The sequence below is a fragment of the Myotis myotis genome, unplaced genomic scaffold, assembly GCF_014108235.1.
Source record: "Myotis myotis isolate mMyoMyo1 unplaced genomic scaffold, mMyoMyo1.p scaffold_m19_p_12, whole genome shotgun sequence".
In the NCBI taxonomy this organism is placed as follows: Eukaryota; Metazoa; Chordata; class Mammalia; order Chiroptera; family Vespertilionidae; genus Myotis; species Myotis myotis.
This window is the reverse complement of record NW_023416316.1, coordinates 93,925-106,373: the sequence shown is the minus strand read 5'-3', so window position 1 is coordinate 106,373 and position 12,449 is coordinate 93,925. Positions and strand designations below refer to the sequence as shown.

The 12,449-nt window shown below is 65.5% G+C and overlaps 1 protein-coding gene across 2 annotated transcripts in view; it reads left to right on the top strand.

Annotated features, from left to right (window-relative positions):
• COL5A1 (collagen type V alpha 1 chain) overlaps nt 1-12,449 on the top strand; it is a 97,178-nt gene that overhangs the window by 16,066 nt on the left and 68,663 nt on the right. For both annotated transcript variants that reach the window (XM_036329171.1, XM_036329169.1), the window contains exons 2-4: nt 4,235-4,402; nt 6,920-7,133; nt 7,977-8,139. In XM_036329171.1, the coding sequence (XP_036185064.1) occupies nt 4,235-4,402; nt 6,920-7,133; nt 7,977-8,139 (545 nt within the window). The remainder of the gene's footprint in view (nt 1-4,234; nt 4,403-6,919; nt 7,134-7,976; nt 8,140-12,449) is intronic.

Below are 12,449 nucleotides of genomic sequence, written 5' to 3'. Positions count from 1 at the left end.
GTGTGTGTTGTGTGTGTGTTGTGTGTGTGTTGTGTGTGTGTTGTGTGTGTTGTGTGTGTGTTGTGTGTGTGTTGTGTTGTGTGTGTTGTGTGTTGTGTGTGTTGGTTGTGTGTGTGTTGTGTGTGTTGTGTATATGGTGTGTGTTTGGTGTGTGTGTGTTGAGTGCTCTCTTCCCTCCTGGAGGGTCGCCAGGCCAGGTGCAGGTGGCCTCGGATAGGTGGTGTGCGCCCGCAGGTGGGGCCTCGTGTCAGCGGCGTCCTCACCAGCGGCAGGTGTGGGGAGAGTTGTCCTGTATGCAGGCGGCCGGAGCTTGACATCTCAGGCCTCTATCCCCTCCGCCCCCCCCCCCCCACACACACACACACACTCTCCAGGCGGGCGGAGCAGCCCTGTCTCCTGCCCAGCGCCAGGGGAGGAGGCTTATTTACAAGGTGAAGCACCACCCAAGTCGTCATTCCCTTGTCCCTGCCTGTCAGGACCCAGGGCCAGTGCCAGGGTCTGGGGCACCTGCCCAGGACTGAGCCCCGCCCACGAGGGAGGCCCCGCCCCTCCCTGGGGTGAATAATTAAACCCTGCAGAGCAGTCTGTGGGTCCTGGGCTGAGTCCCTTTGTTTGAAGCCCCCTCCCTGCGGCTGGCACCAGGCTCCAGGCTGGGGGTGGGGGGGGGAGGGCTGGGGCCTGGAGGTGATGATGTCAGCACTTGTCAGGGTTGCCCCTTCCTGGGTGTCCCTCGGGGTGGGGCTGGCAGGGTGCTGGTCGCATCGGCCACACTCGCAGCTCAAGGTGGGGACCCTCAGGCCCTCCCTCATCCTGCTTGTCCGGCTTCGCTCCTCCGTCCCCTCCTGAATGCAGGCTGCCCGCTGTGGGCGGAGGAGGGTGCTGCCCGGGGGGTGGGAGTCCCACTCGCAAAGGAAGGGGCTGCTGGGCCTGAGAGGGGCCTGGCCTCGGTCCTCATTCCTTCTGAGCACTGAGGAGGGGCACCCTGACGCTAGCTGACCCCCAGGAACCAGTGCACCTTCCTGCCGACAGCAGCTGCGCCTCCCCCCGCTGCCCTGGGTGCTGAGGCCCGAGCCAGCCCCCAGCAGCAAGCCCGCCTCCCGGGACAAAGCGAGAGACGCTGCCCCGCCCGGCCACGGGCCGGCCGCTGTGGAGGGCCATCCTCCTGGGCAGGGCTGGGTGCCGCGCCCCCGGGCACCAGCCTGGGCTTGGTCCTCCCCCTGGGGTTCCACACTCTGGGTCCCATCAGCCCACGGGCGGTCGTGCTGTGGGCCGGGTGGCTGGGTCAGTGTCATGTGTCCTGCAGCCGTGAGGTGAGGGGCGCAGGCCCGGGGGACATGGAGCCCCGCTGTCTCGGCTCCGAGGAGCGCAGGCCGCTGACTGCAGAGGGGGTCGTGGGAACGGGGGTCGTGAGGCGCCGATCGTTGTTGCGTGGTGAGTGATTGATCCGTCCGTCTCTCTGTCCGTCCTCCCGCCCCACGGTCTGCATCTGAGCTCCTGCTACCTTCCACTCCTCACCCGGCCTCCCCGCTGCCCGCGCCCCTCCTGTCCGGCGTCAGGGTCGCCGTGGTCGTGGCGTGAGGACAGAGTCCCGCTCGCCCTGCTCTGGGCCGGGGGCCTCCTCGCTGTCCCAAGGCCGCTGGTGTCTCCCGCGGGCTCCGTCCTGACAGAGGAGGAGGAGGAGCGGACAGACGGCCTTGACGGGAGGCTCCACGCCCGGGGCAGGACAGCCTGCTTCCTCGGCCGCCTGCCACGCCTTTTATAAAACATGCAAATACCCTTTTAGCTCTGGCCCGGGCGCTCTGGCCAGCAGGAGGTGGCACGGGGCCTGGAAAGGTCCGTGGCCTTTTCAACTCGCGGCGGCAGCGGCCTGTAAGCAGTCCCGGGGCCTGGGAAACCGCTCTGCGCCAGCGACAGGAACACGGGGCTGGCGTCTGGGAAGCGCATCAGGCCCGGATCTCCGATCCCCTGGCTGCCGCCGGCCCTGGAGCCGCGTCTCAGAGATGAGCCAGCGCTCGGCACGGTGTCACGGCGGCAGGTGAGCCAGGGCTGGCACGGCCATCTCTTCCCACGGGCCGGTCCAGGCTGGGGCTGTGCCGGGCACCCGCGCCAGCGCTGCCTCCGGTGTCAGGTGGGGGCCGGAGGGAGGAGTCCCTGGGGCTGAGTGCTGCGGCGGTGCCACCCGTGTGCGAGGGACTGAGCGCACCTCCGTGGGGGCTGGGCTCTGGGTCGGAGCTGGGCGCCACCCGGGAAGATCAGAGGGGCCGCCAGGCGGCGACCCCGTGCGCTGGCCCACGCTGCCCCTCCCTCCGTCCCACCTGGCATTTCCTTCCTGAGCTGGGAAATCCATGTCCAGTGTTTCTGGTCTCTCTTAATTTTTAGAAAATATATTTTATTGATTTCAGAGAGGAAGGGAGAGGGAGAGAGAGAAACATCACTGATGAGAGAGAACCACTGATCGGCTGCCTCCCGCATGCTCCACGCTGGGGATGGAGTCCACAACCCGGGCCTGTGCCCTGACCGGGAATCAAACTGTGACCTCCTGGTTCCTAGGTGGATGCTCAACCCCTGGCCCACGCCGGCCGGGCTCTGGCGTCTTGGTTAAAGTGACAGACGACTGCGCAGAGCTGAGCTGCAGCAACGATCCCGCTGGAGGCAGGGCCTCGGAGCTCCGGGGCCTGGGTGTGTGGTGCGAGCGGGCACTGCCCTGGGCCGTGCTCTGTGCCCGGAAGAGCAGCTTCACCTCCCTTCCGCCCGGTCACCGCGGACCCTGCCCAGCCTGCGTGCGCCCCTCCCTCGCAGCTTGTCATGGTTGGGGATGGCACCGTCCACAGTGCCGGCACTGACCCCCCGGCCAGGCACCCGCTCCCCTCCAGACCGCCCTCTCGGGCCCAGGGCTCTGTCTGTCTTGTCTGGACAACAGCGGGGCCACACGGCCACCCCTCCCCCCTCCCCCCATGGTTGTGCTGAGCTCCACGGGAGACCGACATGGGGGTCCTTTCTCACCTCCAGATCGTCCACCCTTGTTAAAAAGTGGACTTCTCTCTGAGGAGGCCCCAGGCATATAACCCTCCTGGGGAGGAAGGCGGTGAGCTGGCCGTTGGACAGTAAGGTGGCCAGGCCCCAAGGGGCACACTGGCTCAAGCAGTGGGCACACTTCAGTAGCAGGTGTCCGAATCAAATGCAAATTGGTGTAGGGGTGAGGACAACTCATTGGCTTAGGTAGCTGAGCCTTCGTCAGGAACAGCTGGATCCAGGCGCCCAAACAAGCGGGTGGGGTCATTCTCTGCATCTCAGACGGGCACTCCCTGCGCCCTGGAAGGCGGCCCCACAGCTGCACCCGAGCTCCGTCAGCCGGGGCTCCGAGGGGCCTGGTGTTGGTGGTAACAGGAGTTGAACTTTCCACGTGACACTGGCTTTGTTGAGGGCGGGCACAGGGAGGCTGTCTTTTGCATGAGGGCGTGGGGGAGTCGAGCTGCGCAGTCCGCGCGTGGCTTCCGTGGGACGCCAGCTTCCCCTGCCCTCTCCGCGAGCCGGGACCTCCAGGAGGGGCGCAGGGGCCCGCTCCCCCCTCGCCCGTGGTTCCGCACCGCCTTGCACGCAGGCCTGGGCCTCCCGGGGCCAATGGGAACCGGATCCGCTGTGAACTGTGGTGGGGAAATTGCCTCTTAATTGGGTGCCGATGGGAATAAAATGCGCCCGGCCTACCCTGCAGACACCCGAGGCACCCACACGCAGACGTTGCACGTGAGGCTCCGTGAGCTCTGGGTCATCCCGGGCCTGAGCCCCTGCTCAGCCGCCTCCCTCCCTCCACAGCGGGTCTGACCCGCCTCCCCGCTGAGCTTTGGGGCGGTTTCTCCGGCGCCGTGAGGAGCGGTGTCTGGGAACCAGGCTGGCGTGTCCAGCCCTTGCACCCCCCTGGCCCCCGACTGGGACTTGGGAGGGGACGCGGTTTCGATCGGTGTCGGTTCTGATTGGGACGGGGTGGCCATCAGGCAGAGCACATGGGGCTGCGGGGGTGTGGACCTGGGACGGGAACTGGCTGCTCACCTGGATGTGCGACTCTCCAAAGCGGGATCCCTGCCCCCCCCCGCCCCCCCCCCCCCGCACCCCCGCCCCGGCTTCAGGGCGGCTCTGACTGGGCTTCCGGTGCAGCCACCCCCCTCCCCCCTCCCCACCCTACCCAGGTGCTCTGCCTGCCTGTGGTTAACCCCCTGCCCCCCCTTTGTCCTTCCAGCTCAGCCAGCAGACCTCCTGAAGGTTCTAGATTTTCACACCTTGCCCGACGGCATAACCAAGACAACAGGGTTTTGCTCCACGCGGCGGTCCTCCAAGAGCCCGGATGTTGCGTACAGAGTCACGAAGGAGGCCCAGCTCAGCGCGCCCACCAAGCAGCTGTATCCTGGTGAGAGATGCATGGGGTGCGCGGGGTGTGTGGGGTCGAGGGGTGCGCAGGGTGGGCGGGGTGCACGGAGTGTGCGGGGTGTGCGGGGTGTGAGGGGTGCGAGGGGTGTGTGTGTGTGAGCGCGTCTCCCCTCCGCCTCTGTCCCGGAGCGGCGAGAACGCGCTGGGGTTCCTAGGAGGCCCCAGGAATGAGCCGGGTTTGATGCCAGCGAAGGGGGTGGGGGGCCTCGAGGACCCTGCCCTCCTCCAGCAGGTGCAGGTGTCTGTCTGTGCAGCCCGGCTGCCGTGCCCCGAGGGCATGGAGGGGAGGCTGCTCCTGGGCGGGGGTTAGCGGGGCGTGACGTGGAGGGACGCCTCGGGGCCGTGGGAAAGGCAGCACTTCCAGGCAGAAGCTTAATGGGGGGCAGGGACCCCGAGAGACGCATGAATCACACGTCACACCTCCCGGCGAGACAGCGGGCTCTAAATGCGGATCGATCACGGAGCGCGGAGCTGGACTGCTGATTACCTGCCCAGAGCGGGGTGGGGGGGGTGATGTTAGCGGCTGAGACCGCGCCCGAGTTGTCCTGTCATCGCCGTGGTGGTATACGCACCCCCTCCCCCCGCCCCAGAGCCAGTGGGCTGCTCGGGCTTGTCTGGAGGGGACGCGGGCCACAGACCGATAGCCTCTCCCGGCCTGGATGGGCTCGTCTCTGACTCAGGTGGGAAGGGCCCGGGGCCGTGGCAGGTGCCGCCGTGGAAGTGCCCGGTGAGCGTTAGCAGCTGGGCCATCATCTCGGGGCTTGAGCGTGGCCTTGACCCAGAGCCGGGCTCTCTCTTGACCAGCGGTGGTTCTCCGCTCCTCCCGCGTCCCCGCTGGGTCCCCGCGGGACACACTCTTTCAGGGGCCGCCTCTTCGCCTCCGGGGCCCCCCACCAGCTCTGTGCGGTGCCCCCGCTGTCCCTCCACCGTCCTCAGATCCGCCTGGTGGCTCAGCGCTCTGTAAGGACGTCGTTTCGGTTGATGAGATCCCTTCTGGAGCCCGCCTTGGGGCGCCCCGTCCCCCGGTCCAGGGGTCCGGCCTGGGGGCTGTCGGACCCTCGGCGCAGACGGAGGCCACTGTCAGGGCCGGGCTCGCCCTCACGGAGAACTCGGGTCTCGTTCTCATGCATCCAGAGGGGCCCGCCTCTGCCTCAGCCTCAAACCCCCACAATGCTTCAGGGGACACTTGATTTCAGTGTCTGAAACGGCGGTGCCCCCCATTCCCACCCTCCCCTCGCAAGATCTCGCCCCCCTGCTCCCAGGGGACGCGAGGCCACAGCCGGTGACGCTCAGGCCGCCCGGGATGTCCCCTCCCCCAGCCTGGCACCTGCAGACTCTGCTCCAGTGACCAGATGCGGAGGCCATGCGGCCGTTCCGCCAGCAGAGGGCGCCCCCAGACAGCTTCCTGCGGGGCTGGCCATCCAGCCCTAGGGTTGACCGTGTTCCTTTCCTAAAGGAGCAGCTGATCACGGGTCCTCTCCTCCTCCAGGCCCTAAGCCCGACCCACAGCCCTCGTAGCACAGAGCGTGTCCCCTCCCCACTCAGCGTGTTCGTCGGACCCCTGTGGGCGCCGCGCCTTCGGCCATGCTGAGAAGTGCGCTGACCGGACTGAGCCTTCTGGCCGCTGGACTGCACATCCGTTAGCCCACGCGCCCCAGGCTCCCCGCAGAGCTGCAAATCGCACAAGGCGGCAGGAGGGTCGATGGGGCACCTGGCCGAAGGGAAGGGGTGCATGTGTGTGTGTGTGCATGTGTGTGCATATGTGTGTGCATACGTGTTTGCATGTGTCTGCACACGTGTGTGTGCGTGTGCGTGCAGAGAGGTCTGGAGCGTGCGGGGCAGGGCCCGCAGGGGTCCGGCTGTGACGGCCCAGAGGGCTCTGGCCGTGCCGTAGGGAGCCCGCCCGCCCATCCACAGGGCAGGTTCTTGCTTTCTTTGTTTCTGTGTTTGTTTCTTTGCAATTCGGGTGGAAGTCTCTTGATTTCTTTCTACTTTTTCTCTGTTTTGCGTGTCAACCAGGAAATGGCAAGTGCGATTCTAGTCGACCCCCTGCCCACCCTCCCTCGCTCCCCCACAGGGCGCTGAACAAGACGCTCTCTGCTAGGCCCAGCTCTGGGCACTGCAGAGGGTTCGAGGTGCCTTGAGACAGCCCTGCCTGCGGGGCGCTCACATCCTGGGGGTCCTCGCTAGGACTTATGCGCAGATGCGTTACAGGGTGGGGATGGAGGGGGCCGCCGCATGGAGGCTCACAGCTGATAGGACCGATTAGCTTTGCATTTGAACTGAGCCTCGAAGGGGTCAGGCTTGGCCACGTGGGGACAGCGGGGCTGCAGGAACAGTTTGATCCAGGGGCGGGTCAGCAGCCGGTGGCTGGGCCCGTCCTCTGCAGCCGGGCTGCCAGGTCCCTGAGCTGGTTGGTGTGTGGTGGCTGGGCATGGTTGGCAGCTTCCTGACAGCCCTCTGACCTCTGCCCTCTGCCCTCTGTCCTCTGTCCCAGCGTCTGCATTTCCTGAGGACTTCTCCATCCTAGCCACTGTGAAAGCCAAGAAGGGCAGCCAGGCCTTCCTGGTCTCTGTCTACAACGAACAGGGCATCCAGCAGCTCGGCCTGGAGATGGGCCGCTCTCCCGTCTTCCTCTACGAGGACCACACAGGGAAGCCGGGGCCGGAAGACTACCCTCTCTTCCGGGGCATCAATCTGTCGGATGGCAAGTAAGTGGGCACCACTCGGCCACCTAGGCCCCCTGGAGCGTCTGGGCAGGCCCCCAGGGCCCGCGGGCAGACAGGGCGTCCTGCAGGCTGTGTGTTATAGCAGCAGGGGCCGAGGGCCCTCCGGTGAGCTCCCGGCGGGGAGCATGAGCGTGGAGCCCTGCAAGCTGGTCCCGGCCCTTCTCCCTGGGCCTCCATCTCCCCTGGGTGCCGGCAAACGCCAGCCCCTCCGTTCGGAAGGGACGCAAGGAGGTCGTGCGGCTGCACCCCGCTTGTCCCACAGGGGACTTAGGGGACCCTGGCGGGCGCAGACGCATCCGGTGTGGGACGGAATAGCAAAACCCAGGCAGACCTTCCGGGGCTCTGTGGGCGCACACCCAGGCCCGGCGGTCTGACCGTGGCCTCCTGGTGGCTGGCACGGAGGGCGCCACGTGCCAGGAAGACCTTCCGCATCCTGAGTTTCTCGCTGAGAGTGTGTGTGGGTCCCAGGTGCCATGGTTCCCCGACGGGCTCGCCTTCCCCGGCAGCCTGCCCTCTGCTGTGGGGTTCAGGCGGCCCACACAGGGCTGTCCCCTCCGGGGCCCACTGGCGAGCCCACTTGGGTGCCAGAGCCTGCGCTCGGGGCTTCCCCATGAACTTTGGGCTCAGACCGTGATCCCGCCTGAGAGACGAGAAATGGGAGGCGTCCAGGGCAGAGGGCGTGTCGCGGGGCGATGGTGTGGCTGGGGTCCGGTCGCAGGGAGAGGGGCTTCCTCCCCGTGTCCCCCGTGATCTGCCGCTGAGCCCCCTGCACTGGCCCCGGGGCCTGCGCCGCCTCCACCCGCCGGGCTGTCCGTGTCCCTGCAGGTGGCACAGAATCGCGCTCAGCGTCCACAGGAAGAACGTCACCCTGATCCTGGACTGTAAGAAGAAGGCCACCAAGTTCCTGGACCGCAGCGACCACCCCGTGATCGACACCAACGGCATTGTCGTGTTCGGCACCCGGATCCTGGACGAGGACGTGTTCGAGGTGAGGAGGGCGGCCGTCGCACGCGCCCCACGGACCCGCGTTGGCGAGCGGTCGCTGCTCGGGGGGCGCTGTTGGCGGGGACGGCTGGCGTCCGACGTGGCCGTGGTGTCTGCGGGTCCGAAGCCCCTGCCGCCGTCCGATGAGTGTGTGGCTCGTGGGGTGGAGAGACCCCGTGGGGAGCGTGGAGGCCGCCCTCGTCCAGGGGGTCCGGTCCCGGGTCTCCCAGGGACCAGCTTGGCTGGGAGACCTGCCCTCTGACATCGGAGGGCCTGGGAGGGGGCAGTGCCTGTGGGTGGATGTGGCGGGTAGAGCTCGGCCAGCGCGTGGGGCTGTGGGGAAACATGTGCGGCCACAGCTCAGAGGGCTCTGAGCCTGCGGGGTCCCTGGGCACCCGAGGGGGTGAGTGCAGCCCCCCAGCACCGCCTCTTGGGGCTACGTGCTGACAGGCGTTAGGGCTCACCAGCGTCGGGTGGGGGAGGCGTGGACACCCAGGAAGGTGTCTGAGCAGCCACCCCGGGGAGACGGGGCAGGCTGGGGGTCTGAAGCGGGTGACGGAGGGGTCTGTGGGTCCTGTCCGCCTGGCAGCCTTGGCAGAGCAGCTTCCAGGCCCCTGAGCCCAGGGGGAGGCAGGGGGTGGGCGCCTGGACCCCTGGCAGTGCCAGTGTTTGCAAGTTGCCGAGCCACACCCTCTGAGCACGCTGAGCAGAGACGCGGGCGCCCTCCGGCGGCCGGGCTGTCCCCGGGCTGTCCTGAGAGCTTGGGGGGTGCACGGACGGGACGGAGTTGTTGCTGGTGTAGACCTTGCTGGTGGGAGGGCCCAGGTAAAGCGGGTGACATTGCTGAGCTTAGGACTCTCATCTGTAAAACGTGGGGAGCAGTAATGACGCCCCAAGCGACGTCGGGGAGCCTACCTGGGCTCACCTGTGAAGCGCGTGGGCGCCCGCTCAGGGCCGGGAGCCGGGGTCGCTGCTGGCCCAGCCTGCTCGCCCGCCCGCGTGGAGTTCCGAGGCGGGAGCGGGAGGGTGTGGATTGGGCAGCGTGCGCGGCTGTGCTGTGCCGCCTGTGATTCCCAGGCCTGTGCCTTTTTTTGGAGAGTCAGGAAGAAGCGTTATCGAGCTTTTAAAAAACTAGGCCCTAAAACAAATCCCATTTCCTTGAGCCAGAAAAGCCATTTTCCCACGAGCACAGACAGGAAGAAGCCACCGCGATGGGCGGCCCCGCCGTGGTCGGGCGGGTGGGACCCGGCCTGGTCGTTCACCGGCCTGTCGGACTCAGTGTCCCCATCTGTGAAATGGGACAGTCACAGGCCTCCCCCGGGGTGTGTGTGGGGAGGCGTGTGTGTGTGGCCCACAGCCAGCGTCCGTCCCTGCTGTTGTTATTGCAGAAATCAAACTGTCGTCATTTTCTAAAGGCGGTGGATGCCGAGTCGCACAGCCGTCTCTCTCTGCTGCCTCTCCCTCTGCGGCTGGCGGCAGGCAGGCTGTGGGGAGACGCCGGGCGGGGATATGAGGCCGGTTATGGCCTGCAGTCTGAGCCTCACACGGGAAGGCAGGGCGGAGAGGGGTTGGTGCCCGAGGGTGGAGACTCTCGTCAGGGGACAGGCTGAGGCGGTAGCAGAGTGAGCACGTGGATGGACGTTCATGGGTGTGAGCCTGTAGCCCCGCCCCTCCACCAGGGCCCAGCGGAGGCCACGCCCTCTAGGATGCCTTCCGGGGCTCCCCAGGCAGCTAGTCGCCTGGTCGCTGGGGCTGCTTCCCAAGGAAGTGCCAGGAGGTTGAGACTTGAAGTTAGGAGCACGGACTTATTCACTTGTGTCCATAAGGCTCATCATAGACGTGCCACCCATGCTGGCAACCTCCGTGTGGGGGAGGCTGGTGAGTTTTTGTCAGGTGATGGTGGTGATGAGGATGGTGATGGTGATGATGGTGATGGTGATGGTGATGGTGATGGTGATGGTGGTGGCGGTGATGGTGATGGTTATGGTGATGATGGTGATGAAGATGATGGTGATGATGGTGATGATGGTGGTAGTGGTGATGGTGGTGGTGATGGTGATGATGGTGATGGTGATGGTGGTGGTGGTGGTGGTGATGGTGACGATGGTTATGGTGATGATGGTGATGGTGATGGTGGTGGTGGTGGTGGTGGTGATGGTGATGGTGGTGATGGTGATGGTGATGATGGTGATGATGGTGGTGGTGGTGGGGGTGGGGGTGATGGTGATGGTGGTCGTGGTGGTGGTGGTAGTGATGGTGATGGTGGTGGTGGTGATGGTGATGGTGGTGGTGGTGGTGGTGGTGGTAGTGATGGTGGTGGTGGTGGTGGTGATGGTGATGGTGGTGGTGGTGATGGTAGTGGTAGTGATGGTGATGGTGGTGGTGGTGATGGTGGTGGTGGTGGTGGTGATGGTGATGGTGGTGATGGTGGTGATGGTGGTGGTGGTGGTGGTGGTGACAGCTGTTTATCTTGGCCACTGAGCTTTCTGCAGGGACCCTCCACTCAGTCCTCAGGTAGTGTCTGGAGGGAGGTCACATTACCATCTCTTACAAATGAGCAAACTCAGGGCCGGGTAGATTAGGTGGTGGGTTTAGGCCAGTGGTCGGCAAACTCATTAGTCAACAGAGCCAAATATCAACAGTACAACGATTGAAATTTCTTTTGAGAGCGAAATTTTTTAAACTTAAACTATCTAGGTAGGGACATTGTTATTAACTTCATTAGGGTGCTCCTAAGCTGGCCTTTGCTAAAACGTCCTCAGTCTGATGGAGGTACGTTCGCTGAGGTCGACCCCTTCCACCTCTCCCATCCACACTCGTCTTGTATCCTTGTTTCGTCTCTCCTTTCGTTCATCCCTCTGTATGTCCAAACCATCTCAGCATACCTTTCTCCGTCCTCGACACTACATCTTCTTTCACTCCACAACGTTCCCTAAAATTAACTGAATAAACTTTACTTAAAGTTTTAAGTCAACTTCGCACTGTACACGTGCGCCCGCACGTGCTATTTTGTGGAAGAGCCACACTCAAGGGGCCAAAGAGCCGCATGTGGCTCGCGAGCCGCGGTTTGCCGACCACTGGTTTAGGCCCACAGCTGGCGAGGAGGCACCTACGCCCTGTCGCCTGTGGTCAGGGCCTGGGCTCTCTCCGCAGTTGTGCCAGGGTCTGTGGAGCTTGTCACAGAGTGTCCCGCGCCCCATGGTCACCCCGTCCCCACGGGCTGGTTCTCTGGGGGTCCGGAGGGTACAAGGGGGGCAGCTGCTCATGTGCTGCCAAGCGCGGGCCTCTGCGTGCCTGGCTGGGCTGGGCACACATCTGTCCAGGGCCGCGCAGTGGCAGGGACGGGGCTGAGACCCAAGTTCTTCATAAAGCCCGGTGGGCTTTGAGGAGGAGGCCCTGACGCTGGCCCTGCAGCCCGTCTCTGGGTCTGGGGACGCAGCCCCCCTCTCAGCTTACTAAGCTGACCCTTCAGTCCCTGCAGCCCCTTCAGGCTCCAGTGAGGCTGGGACGTGACCATCCCCCGCCCATCCCTGCACCCTCGCCCCCCCCCCCGCCCCCTGCCCCCCAGAGACTCTCGTGGGGCGTTTTGCAGCTGCACCAGCGCAGGTGTGAGTAGCCCGGACCCGACACGGGGCGGCAGCTGGAGGTGCAGGTGAGAATTGGATGGGGCCGGGCTGCCAGGTCTGGGGGCGCCGCAGGCCGGGACCCGGGCGGAGGGCCCGGGGCAGCAGGAAGAGCTCTCTTTAACGCGCACGTTAATAGTCAGACTCGCTCTCCGGTTCCACGCTTCTCCAAAGACATTGGAAAAAATGACCTCGCGCCTGGCGGAGCCCTCGCTGTTCCGTGGGGTGACTCACGATGAAAGCATCGCAGCCCGGCTGTCGGTGTGAGGAGCTCGGCCACACGAGTGGGAGCAGGACTCGGTGGCCAGTCATGTGTGAAGTCAGTGCGCCCGGCTCTCCCTCCCGCAGCGCCCCCCCCCCCGGCGTGCCCCTCCCCCGTACCCTGCCCCCCGGGCTCCGTGCTTTGGGGAGCACTCTGAAGATTCACTTGGGTGCGATGGAAGCCCAGGCGTGCTGGCCTCGAGCCCCTGGGCTGCGCTGTCCGCCCTCTGTCCCTGGTCCCTGCAGAGGGGCGGCCGTGTGCGCTGGCGGCTGGAGGCTGGGTTGCTCCGGGGGCCGCAGGCTTGCCGACCCCCCCCCCCTTCCAGCGGGAGCGAGTGTCTTCTCACATCGTCTGTGCCCCCCCCCCCCCCGAGTGTGAGCGCTCAGTTAACATCAGGCTATCCAATCGCAGAAGTGGCGCGAGGGACAC